Source organism: Coccidioides immitis (assembly GCF_000149335.2).
Source record: "Coccidioides immitis RS genomic scaffold supercont3.6, whole genome shotgun sequence".
Lineage (NCBI taxonomy): Eukaryota > Fungi > Ascomycota > Eurotiomycetes > Onygenales > Onygenaceae > Coccidioides > Coccidioides immitis.
The window spans coordinates 3,324,984-3,345,997 of record NW_004504312.1 but is presented as its reverse complement, the minus strand read 5'-3'; the positions used below and the strand labels follow the sequence as shown (position 1 = coordinate 3,345,997).

Genomic DNA, 21,014 nt, shown 5'->3' with positions numbered 1-21,014 from the left:
TCTTTTAGACTTATAAATGCTTCACTCTTGTTTCAAACAATAATAAATATTATTCTTTTAAAATATATTAGTAAATTCTGCTTGATATATCTTGATAATATTATTATTTTCTTTCAGTCAGAAAAGAAATATTTCAAGCATCTTTTAAAAGTTTTTAACAAGCTTTAAGCATATATACTCTATAGAAAAGAAAGTAAGTATACATTTCTAAAAAACAAGCTCAAGTATTATAATCACATTATAGAGAGAGAAGTAATATAATTTTTATCTGTAAAAGTAAATGTAATTACAAAATAGCCTGTACTAAAGAATATGCACAAAGTTTGACAGTTCTTGAGTTTGGCCATATTCTATAGATAATTTATCAAGAACTTTTCTTGAATTACTGCTTCTTTATTAAATCTGTTGAGAGAAACTAAATAAAAAAATAAGAAAAAAGAAGTTTTGTCTGATAATCTGAAATACTGTTTGTCACTTAATATTTCTGAAATTATATGAAGCTGTAACAAAAGATTTTGTCATAATTTAATTAGATAGAAGCAAGTCTTATATAATTAAGACTGACACTTTGAAATAAGTAATTAGTTATGCTCTTTATTAATTAAGAAAGAATAGATTTCTTCATTCTCTAGTATTTAACAGCAAGAAGCTTTCAGAAGCTGAGCTTAACTATTTAGTTTATAAGAAGAAGCTGTTAGTGATTAAATATGCTTTAAAGATATTTGATTAGTATATTAATAATGAAATGCAGATAACTATAATTATTAATTACAAAAGTCTACAGTATTTTCAGACAACTTGCAAACTATTGAAAAGACTTGCTTGTTAGATTACTGACTTTCAGAAATACAATTTTTTAATTCAGTATTATTCTAGCAAGAAAGCTGTTGTTTCTAGCACTATTAGCACATGTTCTGATTTTCTTGAAACCAGTCCAGTCAATACCACTCAATCTGAGACTCTTTCTACTTTTTATGATAGTGGGGAGAAAGAGTGACATAATACTATAGTGGTCTATCTTTAATTAAAGAAACTGTCTGACAATCCATCACTTTATTAAACAGTTTCAAAGATGAGTCACATATTCTGATATGGGAAATTGAATCTGTCTAATAAACATGAGAATATGCCTATCTGTATGTTTGACAAGAATGTGGAAGTGCTGTATATTGAGAAACTCTTTTGTAATAACTTGATCAGATGTATGCACAATAAATTTAATTATTTAGAATACTCTAGATTATTAAAAGTTATCTAATCTTATAGATATTGATCTGATATAAAGAGAGATATTTAGAATACAGTTAAACAATATCTGAATTATCAAGTTGCCAAAGAATTAAAGAAGAATTTAAAGAGAGAAGAGACTTAACACATAATTAATATTTGCATAAAGTCTTTTAAGAGATGGGGTATTAATCTTATAGAATGATTATCTATAATATCTAATAAAAACTGGTAAATTATAACTGCTGTTAACTATGCAACTGATTAGCTATTAATAAAGTTCTTAAAGAAGATAATGAATGAAGAAGTTGTGAAGTTTATTTATAATAAAATATATATTAATTATAATGCATCTTGAGAGTTATTATCTGATAATAGCACTAGTAATCTTCTGTCTGAAGTTATTTATTACTATACTATACAGCTTCAAGCAAAGTACTATATGACAACATTCTATTATTCATGAATGAATAAGAAGATTAAGAATCTGAATGATACTTTTAATAAAATGTTGATAAAATGTCTTTTTAAAAAGCTCACATGTCTTTGAAATAAATATCTCTCACAAGTATTATTTGTTATATATATTTGTCTTCATGCCACAAATAAATAAAGCTTTTTCTATCTTTTATATAATGTTCACCCATATATTTCTTCTGATAACAATGCTTTTATTTCTGATAATGTGTCTTTAGAGAATGTGAAAGAGAGAATTTGCAATATTATGTATATCAGATTAATAGTGAATAAACTTCTTCTTAACCAGGCTATTAAATTGAAGTGTATAAGAGATAATATGATCTGGAAAATAAATTTTAAGATAAAGTCTTGAATTCTTATACAAAATAAAGTTTCTAAGAAGTTTCAATCTAGATAATTTAATTTGTATAAAGTGATTAAAACACATCTGCTAGAAACATACACTCTAGAAAAATCTGATAGCAGGGTTTTAAAAAATCTTATTAATAGTATGAGATTGGTAAAGACTTATATAAAGAATTCTGAAATATTATAATCTTTATCTACAGTCAGTTATATTCTAAAGAAGAAAGATCTGTTAGTTAAAAAATCTTTAGAGATAAGATATATTATAAATGTATATAAAGATGATGTTACTTTCTATCAGAAGCTGTCTATAATTATCAAGTATAAATAGAAGAAGCTTGAGAGTGGATTAGATATTAAGTCAGAGTCTGAGAGAGAGAAGAAAGTAATTATATATAGTATTATCAGAAATAAAAGCTGACAGAAAGATGGTAATATATCTAATAATAATCAGCTCTCTTACAGAAAAAGTAGTAGATGCAAAGCTTGTTTTTGCAAGAATAAGGATGATAAGTCAGAATATTTATCAGAATTAGAACAGAAGAAATCTGATAATAAGCAGAGAAATATCTTTGATAGTATAGAATCTGACAAGAAAGAAAGTGAATACTGATCTACTGACTTATTTAATGAATTCTTTGCTATTGTGGTTTAGTTAAAACTTATAATTACTATAGAAATTACTAGTTAAACATTCAGACTATAATAAATGATAGAAAGAATACAAAATACTAGTGATCTTAAGAAAAGTTCTATTGTTTTCTATTGACTAATTACAAATAAATATATCAAAATTGAATTCTAAAGAGCATGAAGTAAAGAAGTAACTCTGAAAAGTACAGAAAATAAAAGAAATAACTCTGAAAGAGAGCAAGAAAAAAATTAATATAACTTATTATTTGTAATTAAATGACAAGTCTTCAGTCTTCTTTTCTGAAATATTATTAAGTTCTTTAAGATAATTGTTAATCTTGTGTAGAACAGTTTGAACAGCAGTACAGATACCATGTAATGTCTTGATATTGTTTTTGATATCATGCAAGAAAGAAACAAATCTCTGTAGATGGAAATATAATTTTAGAGAAATCTGCTTAAAAATGAAAGAAGATTATAATACTTTTTTATTAAGATTAAAAGTAGCAACAAGTTTAGTCTTTCAGCTAGAAAGAATATATAAAGAAGTATTAACAACTTTCTAAAAAAGAGAAAACTAACTTTCAGTAACTTTGAAATATAGCAAGCAAGTATAAGAAAAGTTAGATTAGATACAGAACATACAGATATTCTTTCTTATTATAAAATTAGATATACTTTCAGCAACAACATATTGCAAAAAAAAATTATTATCTTTTATACAGGCAGTGCAAGAATAATGCTTGATATAATCTTGAATATAAATTATTACTGTATTTATTTAATATCTCTTTTCAATAGACTTTATATTCAAGAATTTATTATTGACAGAACTGCTCTATTATTCTATCAAATAGCAGATACTCAAGCTACTAATAGTAGTAGCAATCTGGATTGACTCTGAAATAAAAAAGTAATATAAGAGCAAAATCTAATAGATAAGTATCTTATAGATAAGAATTTTCAAGCCAGATACAGAATATATTATATTTATAATTAGTTAGTAATAAGAAACTATCAGTAATAAACAAATAAGAGATTCTTATAATCTAGTAAGATAGTACAAAAGATTACACTTGAAACTGTTCAGATAATATAGTTATTTATAAAGTAATCAAATGTTTTATTAGTGAACTTCTTCTTGAGATTAAGTAAGTAAGAGTTCTATTTCTTTAATTATAACTTCATACTACAAGAATATATTGCAACTGATAAATCTGCCCTCTCTATAGAGTATGAGAACTTAGTCTCAGGAAGAACTGTAGTTATAGTCTGAGCTATTCTTTCAGTATTCTTTTCTAACTCTTTAATATAAAAAAGGTTTGAAATTAATTTAAGAAGATCTGAAGAGACTTCTGATTGTTTTTGAAATATTCTAGTAAAAGAAGTAGAACCTTCTAATATATCTGAAGTTGAGATTGCAATAAGAGTTTTGACAGAAGTTTTAACAGAATCTTTAACAAGAGATTTATTATTATTTTAGATTTTCTGTTTCTTCTTAAGTTCTAGTATAGAGGATTTTATAATATCTGTGTCAGATAACAACAACAAAAAAAAGCCAGATAGAGACTTACCATGGAACTTTAATTAGTGATGATTAAACTTATGCTTGTACTTCTTTATTAAGAAAGTTTTTACTTTTGTAAAAGCTAGCATTGCATGTAAAAGAGTGAATAATTGATCTATTATAGTATCTTTTATTATAAATTTTGATAATTTCTGTTTATTTTTATTAGTAGAGGTTTAGAAAAAAGAGAAGACACTATAAAAAGTTCATACAGTAATAATTGAAACTTCTACAGTCAAGAATAAATATAGAATTGCAATGATATACATGACAACAACAACAAATAAAGTAAAAAAAGAGAATATAATAAGAGAAGAGAAAGAAGAAAGAAAGAAAGAAAAAGAAAAAAGATATTATTAATATTCTATATATATTACTGAATGGAAAAATTTCCTCACTAAGTAATAGCAATATCTGTGATAATACTTATTAATAAGTCTTATCAGTAATTATATATATGTATTAACTCTTTACAAACTTCTTTCTATTAAAACCTTTTTAATATATCTATCACTACCAAGCTATATTTAATAGGTCTTGAAGAATCAAGTCTAATTAGATGAAGAAGAATATAATTCTCTTACACTATATTATATAGTATAGTATGTTTCTTTTCTTAGTTACACTCTATCAAGACCTACAAACTCTGATAAATTCTCATATCTTCTGATATCAGCCTACAATCATGTATATGTAGATATCTCAGTTCTTTTTAGTTCAGAGAACTCAAGCAATCTGATTCTCAGATCACAAGTTGCATGTATTTTTGTGAAACACTAAGTTATGTACTTACAAGCATATATAAAAGACTGCTACTATATAAATCTCTTACTAGAAGCCAGTAGCAATCTTGTTTACAAGTTATATATAGTTGCTAGAATACTATATCTTTTATTTTATGTACTCTTTTCTATATATATTTCTTCTAGAGATTCATTGTCATGCCAATTCACATATACAATTCTCACAGTTCAGAATAAAAAGTATATAATTATTAATTTAACATAAATAGTTTAATAAGTTATTTGACTTCTATCTTATCTGTAGTTTAGTTATTAGAACTAATATTCAATCTTCAGTTATCTAATAGTTTATTAAACTACCTTTTCTGAATATTCTGGTTCTTAAAAATAATATACAGATACAAAACTTATTCTAATATATTAACTAATTTAATTACTATTACTTATTCTTAATTTTCAGACTATAAAAGCTTTATCTAGCTATAATACTTAGTATTAGTAATAATCTTAGTAGTTATACAAAGTTTTATTATAAATTCAGTCTAAATCTTATACTTAGTAATTATATCTTTTAGAATCTTAAACTACTTCTGAATAATTTTTTTATTTTTATATTTAGCTTAATTATAATTATAGTATTTAGAATAGTGATACTGAAGCTTTGTATAATATTTAATTAGCTTTTATACTTAGTTTTTGTTAATACATAGAGAATTAAAAATAAAATACTATAAAGTAAGAATATAATTAGTTATATTCTCAACAAATACTAGCTAGAAAGGTAATTCTTATTTAGCTAGATCTAGAATTCAGTAAACTAGCAGATTCTTGTCAGTTTCTGTTAACTTAATTAAATTTGTGTGTAGGCTGATTCTTGCAGACTAATTATTAAGTTAATAGTATAGAGTTAAATATAGAACTTCAAATAAGCAAGCAGCTTTATAAATTAAGAGAACTTCTTGCTTTTTAATAACAGATATCACAAGTTCAAGTCTGGTGGTGCAGTCTCAAGCTAGTAGTGTTGAGAGCATTAATAAGAAGAAAAGCAGCAAGATAACTGATTCTAATTCTCTTCCCGATGAGAAGAACTCTGTATTCAAGTATTGAATCTCTCAAATAAAAAACAAGTTACAAATCAGTAGTGATCACTTTACTAATAAGAATAGCAAGATTATCTACATTAAGAGTCAAATAATCAGAAATGCTGCAAAGTATCTTGCCTCCTAAATGCAAATTAACCTCTCTATCTCTATAGGGTTTCTTGCATTTTTACTGTGAATTGGTGGCATTTTCACATGTTGAAATGGGCTAATTAGAAAATTGAAGATATTTTGATTTTGGTGAGCCGCTTGGTGTGAGCCGCTCGGGGGTGGATTACATTACGTTAGTTGGATTATGTAACAATTACAAAGACTCTAACTATAAAAGGTTAGGGTGCCGCAAAGATCCTTTCTCTATGCCATCCCAGCGACTTGTTTCAACCTTTTCTTTCCCTTTTTTCTATCTTCCTTTTATGGAGTCCGTGCTATTTATTCCAAAACAAGAATCTGAAAAATGGCGAAGCGCCCTCTTCAAACCGAGGCAAATGTGGAACGTTTACCCAGCGAGCTGAAGAGGAGGAAAAAGAAGAACTCCCTGAAAGTCACTCCAGGTACTGTGATCGGTCAGAATAGCAAGAGCCGTCGTAACGTACCTGGTATGGATGATGGGAACGACAAGCGAGCTTCCGATAGTCGGTATCTTCCAACTCCAGAACTCAGCGCTCTCCCACAGTCAACAATCGATGAGTACCTTAGTTCCAACTCCATCCACATCGCTGATCCATCTACCGATCCCTCACTGCGACCGATAACTTCCTTCTCCTTCCTTCCTGAGTCTTCAAATGATCTGTACCTTCCGCTCGAAAAGTTTTCATCACCCACTCCCATTCAGGCTGTGTCCTGGCCATTGGCCTTCGCCGGTCGGGATTTGATTGGAGTAGCAGAAACTGGAAGCGGGAAAACTCTTGCGTTTGGTTTGCCATGCTTGCGGAGAGTTCTAGAGTTGAATAATTCTGAGACATCCTGTAAACCATGTGCTCTCATAATCACACCGACCAGGGAGCTTGCAGTGCAAATATACGATCAACTTCTGAGGTTTAGTTCCGCCGTAGACGTGGGCATTGCATGTATATACGGAGGCTCCCCGAAAGACCACCAACGTCGAGAAATAAGGAATGCATCTGTTGTGATTGCAACCCCGGGAAGGCTGAAAGATTTCCAAGCAGACCAAACGATCAATTTATCAGGGGTTAAATACCTAGTGTTGGATGAGGCGGACAGGATGCTAGATAAAGGTTTCGAACAGGACATACAGGACATTGTTAAGGGAATACCTTCCACGCAGAAACGACAAACCATTATGTTTACCGCAACCTGGCCTATAGGCGTGAGAAATCTTGCTGCGTCGTTCACCAAAAACCCTGTGACTGTCACAATTGGAGACTCCTCGGATATTCGAGCAAATAAACGCATCAAACAGATGGTGGAAGTTTTGCAGCCTTACGAAAAAGATAGCCGACTCCTAGAACTGCTGCGAAGATACCAGGATGGTGGGAAGAATAATCATAGAATTCTGGTGTTTTGTCTATATAAGAAAGAAGCTATGCGAGTCGAGCGGTTCATTGGCTCCAAAGGATTCAAAGTTGCTGGCATCCACGGAGATATGAGCCAAACTGAACGCTTCAGAAGTCTGGAGGCGTTCAAATCCGGTTCCATCTCACTCCTAGTTGCAACTGATGTGGCAGCCCGCGGGCTAGATATTCCCGCTGTCAAGCTTGTGCTCAACGTAACATTTCCCTTGACAATCGAAGACTACGTGCACCGCATCGGAAGGTATGTACAAACGTCATTTCTCGGTCTCTACGTAACATTAAAAAAGATTTTAGGACGGGCCGTGCCGGTGCTGAAGGGCTGGCTATTACCCTCTTTACCGAACGGGACAAGGCGTTATCTGGCCCGTAAGTCATAGGCTGTCACCAAACCGCTCTGGATGTTTCTCAGCTAACTTATGCACGCAAAGGTTAATAAATGTTCTTCGAGCGGCTGACCAGGATGTGCCTGAGAGCCTTCTGAAATTCGGGGCGACCGTGAAGAAAAAACAGCACGAATCTTATGGGGCATTTTTCCGCGAAATGGATACAACAAAGGTAGCATCGAGGATCAAATTTGAGGACTAACAGATAAATTTGGACCCGACAAAGCTTATGAGGTATTGCTGGTTGAGTTTCAGGAATTATTGGTTCGACAGCGGATGATTTGCCCCTTCAGAAAATTTCTTTCTAGATATAGACTACTGCAGTATTAGTGTATGGATAAGAAGTACGAGGTTATAGGACATACATTGTAATTGTAACGATTGCTCCGGCAAAGAATGCGCCAGCCACGTTTGTTTTGGTTGAGATAGGAGTATGCAAGGCGAGCGTACAGCTCCAAGTCACAATGCCAACGGCACACGTTTCCCGCCTTGGTAGCACGTCACGGAGTCTTAGCTCTTGCTTATACTTGCCGAAGTATTTTTGGATGAAACGGAAACTCCACAAAATGCGTAAGGCCATGTTGAAAATGTTTGCCCACACCAAACCTCGGACGCCCAAATCAGCAGCTTTGAGAAGAAAATATGCTGCAAATGCAAATGCCAGGGAGCATGCTCCCATCCAACTTGCTTGGGCTCGAAGTTCCGAATTACTGGCGGCAGAAGATACGAAGGCTTCTGTAATGCCGTTAAAAGCAAGGAACGGAATATAGTAACAATACGCCAGGAGCGGTTCCTGGATGTTTAATAACGCCCACCGCGAGTTTAAGATGACTCTCAAAGCCACGGGAAGGAGAAGAGGCCCAAGTGCCCAGGACACTATAGTTAGGAGGAAGTATGCATGAAGCATATCCTGAAGATGCGACCTAGCAAAAGTAACGGAAACAGGTTTTGCTATCCATGGCTTTCGGCTCGGAAGCCACCGTCCAAAAGCAGTGCGACTACTCTCTTCGATGGGTTGGAAGACCAGTCTAGCTACGAGACCACCGTAATTCGAGGCCAGTGCATACAGACCTTGATCTTCCAAGGTCGAGAGAGCTGTGAGTATCATTGTGTCACCCTGTGTAAGGAGATGTTTCACGACTGACTGGAAAAATATGCTGGCGCTCCGATATAATAGGGGTAACGATATGAAACCTGAGAGATACTGCCTTTATAAAGGTCAGCGGATGTTATGATGCACACGGCAATTACTGCATGGAGTCACTCACTCCTTTGACAAACAAGCTGGCAGCAATGAGAATCCACCCTTGCCAGTAAGACGTTTGGCGACAATAAAGTATCCACAGAAGATAAAAACGCCGTAAGCAACTTGACCGATGGCATATGGCAAAGGTCCTCGGTCCAACCCCATTCTACCCACCCAAAACGCAGTGCCACAGCTGAACAAACCTTTTGCAAGAGCAGAAACTGTTTCAATTGCTGCTCTTGACTGATAAAGCATATTGTGCTGTACCACAGCAAAACAAGGTTCAGCAAAAAGCTCAAGGGTAGTAGCAATCCCCACCAATGCCAGACTTTTATTGAAGTAAGGGGCGTTTAAGATGTTCACAGATGCAACTCGCATGTACAAGAACCCAAATATGTATAGCATTAAACAGCCAAAGATGGCCGCCAGATAAGACATATTCACAAGAGCTTGAGAGGCTGAGTTCGGGGGACTGTCCTTCCAGAGTTCATCTTGGATTATTTTTCCAGGGTTGCCAGAACTTTCTTTTTTTTTGACTTCTTGAAGGTGTTGAGGTTCTGTTTGAGCTGCAACCCTGATGCTTTCACGAGAGAAATGGAGGACAGTGATAGAATATAGTTCTAGTTGCATGGCAATTCCTAGTGCTTCGGGGGAGACATGTAGCAAAAGAATTTGATTTGCAGAAAAGGTTATTGCACGAGAGAAAATCTGAATGCTGATGAGATACATGGCGCCACCAGTTGCTGGTTTCGCCATGTGGTCACTGATATCACACTCGTCGGCCATGGTGGATAGGATAGCTTTTCTGACTTGATGATTATGCTTTCCATGAAAATGAATGGTGGTGATCCAACTTACTAACCAGGCGGTGAAGAGCTTGGCCAATAGGCAATTAGTAACTGAGCAGAGTACATATTTAACCCGCCATGCAGATAAAGTTTTGGCAGAAAATAAGTGCCAACTCATCAACATATCAAATCAATTTTCAGGCGTCGCGTCATGCTCTCTGGGTAAACGCGTCGGGTTAGACAGCTTCTTGTTGCAATCTGCTCCCATTTCTCCTCCCAGAACATCCACACATCCTGACTCACTCGACTTGTATGTGGATGCTATAATATTGCAATTGAAGCATGGCAAATAATATCACAGTTGGAGCACTGAGGTTAGAGACCTTACCAACATGTCAGGAATACCTAGACTTACCTAAATTCTTTTCAGTGCCATTTTTGATGATACGAAGGAAAAAGTGGCCAAACCTATTGTGCAATGTCTCCATGTGAAGCTTTTATCTTCACCGTCTGGGGGCCCTGATAGGTACCGAGCTGTCTTCAGTGATATATCAAATTTTGTACAGACAATGCTCGCAAGTTGTAAGTGTTGTTATAGCGTGTGAATTAAACAAGTGCCACTAACATTTCATTAAGCACTGAATGATCTTGTGAACAATGGAGCATTGCGGCGGGGATGTTTTGTGCAGTTAAAGTCTTTCCAAGCAAATTTTGTGAAGGGCAAACGGTTGGTCCTTTCTCATACCTTCGGAGCCTTTGGGTTTAGGGTTACGTTCAACTAATAATGACAGGATCCTTATCGTTTTAGACCTTGATGTATTAGAGGACCTAGGTGAATGCGAAAGGATTGGAGACCCAAAGCCTTTGGAGACAAAGGTAGCCGAAGTTGAGAAGCCGACGCCCACAGCCATTTCCAGTGATGGATTCTATGGTGTGGTGTCAGAACATTCAGTCGCACAACCACAACGCCACCAGCGAGCAACTGTTCCAACAATGGCACCCACTCACGCGAATATTTATCCAATTGAGGCACTGTCACCTTACTCTCATAAGTGGACTATCAAGGCGCGGTGTACTAACAAATCAGCCATCAAAAAGTGGTACAATAGAAACGGAGAAGGAAGGTTATTCAGTGTTAACCTGTTGGATGATAGCGGAGAAATCCGAGCTACAGCCTTTAAAGAACAATGTGACTTGCTTTACCCGCTCTTTGAGGAGGGTAGTGTGTATTATATATCGAGTCCTTGTCGTGTTCAAATGGCCAAAAGGGAATTTAGCAATGTGAACAACGATTATGAACTTACTTTTGAAAGGGACACTGTTATTGAGAGGGTAAGCCTTGATTGGTCTTCGACATCGGTTGCCCCTTAGAAACTAATTGATTTCCATAGGCAGAAGACCATGAGGATGTCCCTCAAATGCGCTTTAATTTTACGAGTATTGGTCACCTACACTCTGTGGAAAAGGGTACGACGATCGACGTTTTGGGCGTCTTGAAAACCGTTGAACCAGTCGCAGAAGTTCCGTCCAAATCCACGGGCAAACGATACACGAAGCGTGAGCTTATGCTAGTTGACGATACTGGGTATTCTGTTCCTCTTACCATTTGGGGGGGAATGGCGACTTCTTTTGACGTTATGCCGGATTCTGTCGTCGCATTCAAAGGTGTAAAGGTTTCCGATTTTGGGGGAAGATCTCTGAGCCTATTGAACTCGGGAACGATCACGTCGGACCCGGATATCGAAGAAGCCCATAAATTAAAGGGCTGGTATGACGCTCAGGGTAAATTCGACCAATTTGCAACTCATGCCTTGAGCGAAAATGCAGCGATTTCGACAGGTACCCGGCAGGATATCTACAAGGCAATCGTTGAAGTTAGAGACAACCAACTTGGAATGACTGAGAAACCAGACTATTTTTCTCTCAGGGCAACTGTGGTTTTCATCAAGCAAGATACCATCTGTTATCCGGCCTGTGTTCAAGAGAGATGTAATAAGAAAGTCGTTCAGGTCGATCCTGAACAATGGCTCTGCGAACATTGTGAAAAATCAAGTCTTCGGCCTGAATACCGGTACATTCTATCTGCAAATGTCTCCGACCATACAGGGCAACTTTGGCTGAATTGCTTTGATGAAGTTGGACGAGCAATCATGGGCATGCCAGCTAATGTTCTTATGGAACTTAAAGAGAGTGATGATAAAGCTGCAAGTGAGGCCATTCTTCATGCTACCTGCCAGATGTGGAATCTTAAATGCAAAGCCAAGTTGGACAATTTTCAAAATCAGCCGCGGTGAGCCACTTAACAATTAATGAGTTGATACCCGAAACTAACATTTCTATAGTGTTAGATATCAGGTCTTGGGAGCTTCACCAATCAATTTCTCGCATGAGTCTTCACGGCTTGTAAGTTTGATTGACTCTTATGGTATTGAGAAGTCTGATGGAGAATGAGATTGGCCTGCCAATTGCTCTGTTGAGGAAAATAAGTCTGATTAAATTTCAAGTACGAAGTAGTTAAGTAACGCTTTCTACTAAAAACAGTAACATATAGCCTATCAATCTGAATTACCATTCACGGCGTCCAGGAGAAGTCTCAACAGTAGAAAGTAATAAAACAGATAATAGAAAGACAGCAGTGAGACAACATATTTCGAGGATGCGCAGTACCTTGTCAGGCTTCTTGTGTTTCCTTGGTTCTTGGGGGGCACAGATCTGTCTCGGGTGTTGCCCCAGCACACTGCTTATTATCATTGGACTCTTTGTTAGCAGCGGTAGACTGAGTAAGACTCCAATCAATGCCTCCCTCAGGCCCGTATCTCTTCTCCAACCATTGATTGGCCTTTTTAAAATGGCCACAGTTAAACTTTGGATTATAGGACGTTAGTATTCATACTTTTCGATCTGAAGTGGTGTACATAAATGGGTTTGGCTGAATGTCTGTGTGGGATAACTCGAAAATCTTTGACTTACGAAGCCATTATGTGCACTCAGCGGACTTGGGTGAACAGATTGCAGGACACAATGCTTTTCACGATTGACATTGGCAACACGATTGGCAGCGGGCCTACCCCAGGCAAGGAAAACAACACCGCGTGTGCGAACCCTAGCGACCACATCAATGGCTTTCTGAGTAAAGCGCTCCCATCCTTGTCTAGAGTGGCTGTTTGGGCTTCGAGCACGAACGGTTAAACAAGTATTGAGCATCAAAACCCCGCGGTCAGCCCAAGGAGTGAGCAATCCCCCCCCATTCGGTGGCGGCTGAAAGGAGGAATAATCTTTTTTAAGTGCAATATATATGTTTTTGAGTGAGGGAGGAGCAGGCGTTGGAGGGCGGACAGAAAAGCACAGCCCATGGGCTTGTCCATACCCATGATAGGGATCTTGTCCAATGATCACGGCTTTGACTTTGTGCAGCGGTGTATGGCGGGACCTTTGGTAGACCGTACAAGTTAGACCTTGAAAGGCAGAGGACTTGAGAAGAATCATACCAAGAGTAGACATCATTAAGAGGGGGAAAAACCTCAGCCCCAGAAGCTACTTCCTTCCGCAGGAATCGTTTTAAATTCAGAAAGTCTTTGGTTAGGAGCTCCTCCTTAAGCTGAGCGAGCCAACTCTCTTCCAGCGTGTCAATCTCCAGTTTCAACAACTCCCTTTGCTCGGAAGTCAAGCTAGCAACCCATTTTTCTTTGCAGAATTTCGACGTGACAGGGCCTGAAGTGGTATTCCCAGATACAGGATCATTTGTGCTTTTTGAAGTTGGGGCGCCAAAAAAAGACGTGATTGTCCCATTTGACTTGGACTTTTTTGTGTTGACAGAGACAGTTGACAAATGGGAAGCATTTCTTTTTAGGCTATTTGAGAGTGACATAATTCAAGCGACTTCTCATAAAATATAGAAGGAACGGCAATTGCTCAACTGGTATTATTAATAAAAGATGTATAGGTGTGACCAGGTAAGGATAAAATGTGTGCAAGGTTAAGGTATTCAAGCTCAGGTTAAGGAATTAGAGAATCATCGAGTGCCAGAGTCCGTGTTGTGACGCGTGGTGCTGCATAAGACGCGAGTCAGGTTCCGGGGCGCGTGGCGGTGTTTGCATGATTTGCTTCTACAACACCATTGCATGTCAAGCAGAGAGAACTCTGGACTCTGTTCAGAGAACCGACAACTATGTGCAGAGCCTAGATAAAATTTGTTCAAACTTCAACCTGTTATATCTACATGTCATGTGAGCCATTGTTCAAGCAGACAAATCGGAGGTAAACATCTGTGTTCCCTTCATTGTAACAAACTAACTCAATAGCCTTCCACATACTCTGTATTTTGATTGTGCTTGATACAGCAGATCTTTTAAGAGACCGGCCCGGAAGTCCACACAATGAAGAAGTCGCAGCAAGCCAGCCTCCCTGTGCTGTTACCTCCTTCGTTGCTTAGACCGATCGTGTTTCGCATCTTTACTAGAAAGCACTCCCTTAGTGTTACGTCTGCATCGCTTGAAACCCTTGCACGTTTTGTTGGCAGTAATTGCGGTTGTGGATGGCGCGAACAAGGCCTCGCAGAACTTTTGTTGGATGAAGTTGCTAGGAACTGGAAGCATGCCGGCGGTGGACTCATTGTCGAGGAGGTCAAGGAGCCATCCCTCCATACGATATTGGAAGACCTAGGAAGCCGTATTAGCAACGGACGCATCCTGCCGTTGCCGCAGAACATACCAGAGCACAATCCTATGGAAAGCAACCCTAAAAATGAAGGGAAATGTCATTCTTCTACCGAAATGTCGTATCCTTTGGATGACAGATCGAAAAGCATTGATCTACAGGGTGGTGTTTGTGAAGATAATATATTTTCACCCAATGATCCGCGTCAGTGGATTCGGGTAGTCAACGCTTTTGACCAACCTCGATTACTATACAACATGGACAAACGAAATTTCGCACTATCGCCGTCATCGGCATCCGTGTTCCCATCGTCATCGAGTAGGATTGATGCATTCCGGGATAGATACAATCGTGTATATCAGCGTGTCCTCCGAAACAGCGCGTTTCGGCAACCCTCAACCGTTTCAAGACAATCACGTCAACTGGAATCGTCAACATCATCAACCAATAAGGGCAGTTACAGTCTCACCTTCGTCTCGAGTCTTCAAGGACGACCGGGTACGTCACACTTACTTCTCGGTCTACTTCACCTATCGCCTATTGGTGGTTTTTGCCTATCGGATCTTACTGGTAGCGTTGCACTAGATTTGCGTTTTGCAAAAGGTGTGCCTGAAGGTGAGACGTGGTTTGTACCAGGAATGGTGCTTCTCGTAGATGGTATCTACGAGGAGCAAACTTCTTCAGGTCCTCTGCCGAGCATTTCTGGCGGAATCGGGGGTAATATCGGCGGAAGATTTGTCGCCCTATCAGTTGCTGGTCCACCTTGTGAGCGAAGAGAATTATCGCTTGAAACAAACTCGTCTTCTGATCATTCCTCAGCACCCATTGGTGGGTTCGGTTGGACGGACTTCCTTGGTGTTGGAAGTAGGCGTGCAGAAGGCAACCGCATGAGACAGATAAAGCAGCAATGCTTTGAGACTTCTTCGCCGATATCAGCTCATGCTCGGACCCAGATAGCTCTTATGAGTGATGTTAACTTGAACAACCCAAAAACCCTACAAGGTCTCTCGAATGTTCTTCAGGTTTACAATAATCTTCCTATCGAGCGCACCCCTCTAGCATTCGTGCTAATCGGCGATTTTGCTCAGCAAGCCATCATGACTGGAAAGGAAGGCGCGTGCAGTGTTACTTATAAGGGGCTTTTCGATCGACTTGCCATTATTCTATCCAATTGCTCTCGTTTGCTGCAAAATTCTACCTTCATATTTGTGCCAGGGGATAATGATCCTTGGGCATCCAATTTTTGTGCTGGAGCAGCACCGCCCGTGCCACGAGGACCTATTCCAGACCTTTTCACTTCTCGAGTGCGTCGAGCATTCACAGTAGCCAACGCCGAAACTCAAAGTTGCCGAGCCGCACATCGGGGGGGGGAGGCTATTTGGACCTCTAATCCTGCGAGACTGAGCATATTTGGACCAGTTCAGGAGCTAGTTATTTTTCGGGATGATATTTCAGAGAGGCTAAGACGTATGGCTCTCAACTTTCGAGATGGGTCTTGCCAGGAACCAATATCTGCAATGCCAGTAGGCCATTCTAAAAATGAACGTCATCATGACACATATACGGATGATATGGCCTCCGATTTCCGAGCCACTGCTCCGGATTTGGAGCGGTCGCGGCCAACCGAAAACAATCGCATCAAGGAAAACGTTGGAAATGTTGCAGCGCGAAAACTTGTCAAATCAATACTTGATCAAGGGCATCTCTCTCCTTTCCCAACGACTACCAGGGCTGTATTCTGGGATCATGCGTCGGCTCTATATTTATACCCGTTACCCACATGCTTAATTTTAGCTGATACGTCCACCGGTCCATTTTCAGTCACGTACGAGGGATGCCACGTTTTAAATCCGGGGAAGTTCGTAACCGACAGCGCTCCCAATAAAGTTACTTGGGCGGAATATGATATTAGCACATGCAAAAGCTGTATACGTGAAGAGCAATTCTAGCTAACTAATACAGTAGCTTGGCGAATATTGGTTTCCTATGATTTCAAGAACCAAGCACACCCCCTACTTCGCTATTCTATGTACGGAGTAATGTTGGACGAGTTCATATCTCCCGATACTACACCACCAAGAACAAAACCTTATCTGGATTCCCCTTCCGGGATAAACCATGATCCGACTTGAAACCTTCCGTATCCTCAGCAGGAAAGACTAGCTTCCATCTTGCCATCTTTCAGATCAGAAACGATGACCACTTAAAATGGTGGGCAACATACGGATCCTACCAGATCAAACTAATGAAGTTGCAGGTTCATTGGGTTCAGAGATTCCAAGACGGATTCGATTCCCAATAACAAGAGTCCGAAACCATCAAGAGGAATGTCGTATTTAGGAAGTTTAATCGTAATCGAATAGGGAATCTATGCATGCTTATGTAGTTGTGGGATATGTGCATTGAGCCATTGAAATGACACTACTCACAAAAATGCAGAACCATGGATACTTATTTAATGGGCAAAGCAGGGACAGCATGAGAGAATTACGACAGACTACATGTTATCATAGCAGTTACTGATCTTGATGGAAATGAGACATCATGGCCGTAGTAAACTGTACAAATCTCTCCCCTGTTCTATTTTATCTGAGTAATTGATTACTATGTACCTGTGCATTAATCGATTGCGATTACATCGACATCCCGAGCAGCGGCTTCTCCTTGGCGCACACTTTGAACGACCATATTCGAGTTTCCATATGCGTGCTCAAGAGTAGGTGCAGTAGTAGTCTGTATATGACCTTTCTTATTTTCATTCTTGGGAAGATATCTTCCGAATTCACAACCAGCGCTGGGGCTTGAGTCCGTAGGCTCACCACGTTGATTTGACTTCGCCATCTGACTTATATAAGACTTCATTAATTGATGAAGGTCGAAAACGAGGCGAGACACATTTGCTGAGTATGCCATGGCACCTTGATTGATTCCCCTCCATCCATCACCTTGGGAATTGTATATTTGATCCTTTAAGCGAAGCTCCAGGGAAGGGTGTTTGGATCTCTCAGGTCCCGGTGTTGAGTTTTGAATAACCCAGACCACGTAGCTTTTCCGCTGGCTGGCGCTGACGTTAAAGCGATACCGGAGGAATGGATACCTTATTTGGTATAGTCTTGCGCTGCGTGCTGTATATTGGGCTCGGAAACACCATGCATTATCAATGTACTCCTCGGCACATATTCTCTCTAAAGTGACTAACAGTGGGAGTGTAATATTGATAAGCTCTAGAACTAGGCTCATACCATCCTTATGCGAATTGAGGATGGTTGAGAGAGATTCCGTAATGCGGCGGTGGGGATTCTGATAGTTGAAATCAATGCCGATGCGAGGGTGGAGTATCGGTTTGGTGGTCGTCGCCGGAAATAACAGCTTAGATTCAAAGTGCGATCCCTGGTCATGATAAATAAATTTGATGCTTCCGCGTAGTTCTCCCTGCGTTGGATAGGAAAATTTTATTCGTAATGGTGATAATGAGTGTGGTTGAAACCCTTGGGATTTCATTGACTCAACAACAAAAGCAATATTGTTCATTTGTTGTAGCCTTTCAAGCAAAGGAGCAATGATGGGTGTACCAACCGGGGTGCGAAATAGAATGGCAAAGCCTCTCCCCTTGGGTTGAAATGCGATGTCTTGAACAGATTTCGCATATAGTGCACCAAACATGTCAATGTCTGTCATTAAGCGCCCATAAACCATAGTTATGGCGTGGCCAGATTGCTGGTCAATCCCTTTGTACGAGATTCTAAACGTTTCATCTATAAACGACCGCCTAGGACTTCCGCCTGAAAAGATCGTACGGAACTGAGAGGGAAAATCGTCGTGCCGAAGGCGAAGATATATACTCGGAACACGGAGGCAAGGCTGTAGCAACAAGTCTTTGGGAGGTGGGAAAAAGTGAATTGCGCCGATTTCGTTTAAGAAGTCGACATTACATTGCACCATAATCATCCCAGAAAGCGCGCTGAGGAGACTGGAAAAAGACGCATTATGCAAACGTCCTAACCAGCCAGTAAACCAGCCAGTTATAAGTTTGGCTCTCTGGGCTTCCAGCAGCCTCCAATGACTTTGGAGCGCAGGTGGATTTTGAGTTTGCAACTGGACAATCCACCAATTATCCCCATCCATTGCACTAGTAAACACGGCGAGCCACGATGGCTCCCAGCATTTTGCTCGAAATAAGAGCATGGAGCGAAGAGCGCTGGGTGGGAATATCCGCTTGAGACTTTCGAGGTTCACGTGTCTTAAGTTTAAAGGCATCCATCCGACGGCTTTTGCATAACGTTCGACTTCTTCCAACGCGGAAACGCAGCGCAGCCTCGATACTCGCTCAACGATATCCTCGACGGACCCTCTGTCAACAATTATCTCTGTATCGTATCGAGTTATTGGTGACGGAGCGACTCGCAACACCGTATCACCAGACACGGCTTCCACCATTATATCCAAGTGGCTCGTTTGGGTCATCTGCAGCTCAAGATAGCAATCTCCAGGCTCCTTTGAGGAAGCGCTCATGCCGATATAAAGTCCCCCTAGACAATACAAGCGGTTTTGGCGGAGAGCCTCAAAGGCGGTTCGTAAAATGTGCGTAATGTGCAATGAAATAGCGCTGAAAAGAATTGACTTGGCACTTAGAAACGTTAAATTGAAATCTATATCTGTGGCGCTGACTTCCTCATTATCACGAAACCAACGTAACTGTAAGAAAGACGTGGTAGTTCCCGTACTCTGTGGAGATCCTTTGAGGCCACTGTGGACTCCTATCTCAATCCAACTTTTTCCTCCTGGCTTCTTGCTCCAGTATTGCAAAACCAGAGTGCGATGGAACAATTCAACACGCAAGTGCTCCGACCAGTACGTGCGGGCGAGGTCAATAGCCTGTTTGAAAAGGATAGTTATTTTATGTGTTAAAATAAGGTTATGCAGCAAGTTGAAGCACCCAACGAGGCCAGCGTTCATAAGGGTGGAGTTGACTTGATGGTCCACGATACTTCGTAACCTCCCTTTTGGCAACGAGGAAGGGAAGAACAGAAATTTCATATCGACTAAGAAAAATTGCGCCGATGGTGCCGCAGACGCAACTGAAAGATCAATTTCAAACTCGTTAGGGACAATGAAAGTGACCCTTCCATCATGAACAAAGTAATTCTGGAGGGAATCGGGGACATGATCGTGTAGTGCCAGTCGCATGTCGATGAGCTTGTTGATACCCCGGAGTAATCTAAGCACTTGGCTTGGTGCTAATGGCCGCGGGGAGAGAAATTCGAGCTACAGATAAAACGTTAGCCTCTAGTTAAGAACTCCCGAGATGTAGGTGGGAAAGGACTCCTAACCCCGTGCAACGCGTCGATTTTTCCAGCCGAGAGAACATGTGAAGCGGTTTTTAAATCCGGGTTGGCTAATTGGGCGACGATAAGATTTTGCTTCATATTTCCGATATGGAATAGAGCAGCCTCATAAAATCCAGAGCGCATGCGAATAAAAGCTTGGATATCAATAAGCCTGCTCACTTCGTTGGCCTGTCGACTCCACTGTGAAAGAACTAGCAACTTGATGAATTCTGCTCGTCTTGAATGAGTAAATTCAAGAATCCGGAGTTTCTTAAGAGAGTTTTCAGTCGCTTGATCACCTCGGAACTTCTCGCTCATTCCATTTTTGGTTGCTGACAACTGGGAGGATATGCCGGTCTGATATGCCTGGCTGCTACCCATCTCGTTCAAGAGCTCATTCAAGTCGTTCCACGACTGCTGAACAACTCTACTAATGAGATTATTGAAGGGGAAAAAGCCAAGGGTGATATGTGAAAGCTCGGGAGGTAGTTCGTGCAGACACCCGATGTGGCTATCGTGTAGCCCATCAACTGGAGAGTGGGATTTCTTCCCGATTCCATTGCGATAAATACCCCCATTGGCCTGTTGTGAGGCGGAGGCTGGGTCATAGTGCATATCAGCGACTGTTGCCCTCGACGCCATTGCGCTGGGGCCGTCCATGGCAAGGCCTGGCATTTCTTGGTCTGTCGAACTTTGCAAATCCTGGGCTCGAAACACTCGAGAAGAGAGGTCTAATATCTTTGCCCATACACCATATCAAGAAGGAAATCGATAGATTCTCAGGAAAGGTTTCTTGGCTATATAAATAATTAAGGCATCAATTCCCTCGCTCGCTTTTTGATAGAAGATGGGAGGTCAAAGAATCGACATAAAATTAGTGGCGTAACTAATAGTCTTTGTACTGAGTACGGGGTACTGGATACATACTTCGTACTCCGTACAGAGAGCTATCTGTAGCAGTGGGAACCCGCTAGTTAACTAGTTAAC

The 21,014-nt window shown here is 39.5% G+C and overlaps 6 protein-coding genes across 8 annotated transcripts; 3 read left to right on the top strand and 3 right to left on the bottom strand.

The window, feature by feature from the left end:
* Positions 1-6,549: 6,549 nt before the first annotated feature.
* CIMG_04255 (ATP-dependent RNA helicase DBP3) lies at positions 6,550-8,291 on the top strand (the record flags this gene model as incomplete). Its single annotated transcript, XM_001244813.2, has 3 exons — positions 6,550-7,868; positions 7,922-7,993; positions 8,056-8,291. 3 exons carry the CDS (start codon positions 6,550-6,552, stop codon positions 8,210-8,212), a joined length of 1,548 nt encoding a protein of 515 aa, XP_001244814.2. The 3' UTR covers positions 8,213-8,291.
* On the bottom strand, positions 8,262-10,042 carry CIMG_04254 (rft domain-containing protein; the record flags this gene model as incomplete). The annotated part of the gene is made up of 3 exons (XM_001244812.2): positions 8,262-8,325; positions 8,376-9,218; positions 9,279-10,042. 3 exons carry the CDS (start codon positions 10,040-10,042, stop codon positions 8,262-8,264), a joined length of 1,671 nt encoding a protein of 556 aa, XP_001244813.2.
* A 236-nt stretch (positions 10,043-10,278) lies between these two features.
* On the top strand, positions 10,279-12,624 carry CIMG_04253. 2 transcript variants are annotated; one of them, XM_004446414.1, is made up of 6 exons: positions 10,279-10,418; positions 10,475-10,626; positions 10,681-10,771; positions 10,836-11,376; positions 11,436-12,334; positions 12,387-12,624. In XM_004446414.1, the coding sequence occupies exons 1-6, from the start codon at positions 10,387-10,389 to the stop codon at positions 12,493-12,495; spliced, it is 1,824 nt and encodes a 607-aa protein (XP_004446471.1). In that variant the 5' UTR covers positions 10,279-10,386; the 3' UTR covers positions 12,496-12,624. The 2 variants fall into 2 exon arrangements, with proteins under 2 accessions (XP_004446471.1, XP_004446472.1); XM_004446415.1 differs by having other exon boundaries at positions 11,436-12,624.
* CIMG_04252 lies at positions 12,520-14,032 on the bottom strand. 2 transcript variants are annotated; one of them, XM_004446412.1, is made up of 3 exons: positions 13,533-14,032; positions 13,015-13,474; positions 12,520-12,907 (listed from the first exon to the last, which is right to left on the bottom strand). In XM_004446412.1, the coding sequence occupies exons 1-3, from the start codon at positions 13,910-13,912 to the stop codon at positions 12,716-12,718; spliced, it is 1,032 nt and encodes a 343-aa protein (XP_004446469.1). In that variant the 5' UTR covers positions 13,913-14,032; the 3' UTR covers positions 12,520-12,715. The 2 variants fall into 2 exon arrangements, with proteins under 2 accessions (XP_004446469.1, XP_004446470.1); XM_004446413.1 differs by having other exon boundaries at positions 12,520-13,474.
* Positions 14,033-14,228: 196 nt separating this feature from the next.
* Positions 14,229-17,288, top strand: CIMG_04251 (DNA polymerase epsilon subunit B). Its single transcript, XM_001244809.2, has 2 exons — positions 14,229-14,301; positions 14,346-17,288. Exon 2 carries the CDS (start codon positions 14,421-14,423, stop codon positions 16,647-16,649), a length of 2,229 nt encoding a protein of 742 aa, XP_001244810.2. The 5' UTR covers positions 14,229-14,301; positions 14,346-14,420; the 3' UTR covers positions 16,650-17,288.
* A 31-nt stretch (positions 17,289-17,319) lies between these two features.
* On the bottom strand, positions 17,320-20,853 carry CIMG_04250 (mediator for RNA polymerase II transcription subunit 14; the record flags this gene model as incomplete). Its single annotated transcript, XM_001244808.2, has 2 exons — positions 20,031-20,853; positions 17,320-19,965 (listed from the first exon to the last, which is right to left on the bottom strand). Exons 1-2 carry the CDS (start codon positions 20,700-20,702, stop codon positions 17,320-17,322), a joined length of 3,318 nt encoding a protein of 1,105 aa, XP_001244809.2. The 5' UTR covers positions 20,703-20,853.
* Between the last annotated feature and the right edge of the window lie 161 nt (positions 20,854-21,014).

Excerpts from the sequence above, each read along its gene's own strand:
- CIMG_04253 (XM_004446414.1), top strand. The coding sequence starts at position 10,387 with ATGGCAAATAATATCACAGTTGGAGCACTGAG. Across the intron at positions 10,627-10,680 it reads ACAGACAATGCTCGCAAGTT|CACTGAATGATCTTGTGAAC; the intron begins GTAAGTGTTGTT and ends CATTTCATTAAG. Across the intron at positions 12,335-12,386 it reads AATTTTCAAAATCAGCCGCG|TGTTAGATATCAGGTCTTGG; the intron begins GTGAGCCACTTA and ends ACATTTCTATAG.
- CIMG_04252 (XM_004446412.1), bottom strand. The coding sequence starts at position 13,912 with ATGTCACTCTCAAATAGCCTAAAAAGAAATGCTTCCCATTTGTCAACT. Across the intron at positions 13,475-13,532 it reads CTTAATGATGTCTACTCTTG|GTCCCGCCATACACCGCTGC; the intron begins GTATGATTCTTC and ends GGTCTACCAAAG. Across the intron at positions 12,908-13,014 it reads TGAGTGCACATAATGGCTTC|TTTAACTGTGGCCATTTTAA; the intron begins GTAAGTCAAAGA and ends TATAATCCAAAG.
- CIMG_04251 (XM_001244809.2), top strand. The coding sequence starts at position 14,421 with ATGAAGAAGTCGCAGCAAGCCAGCCTCCCTGTGCTGTTACCTCCTTCG.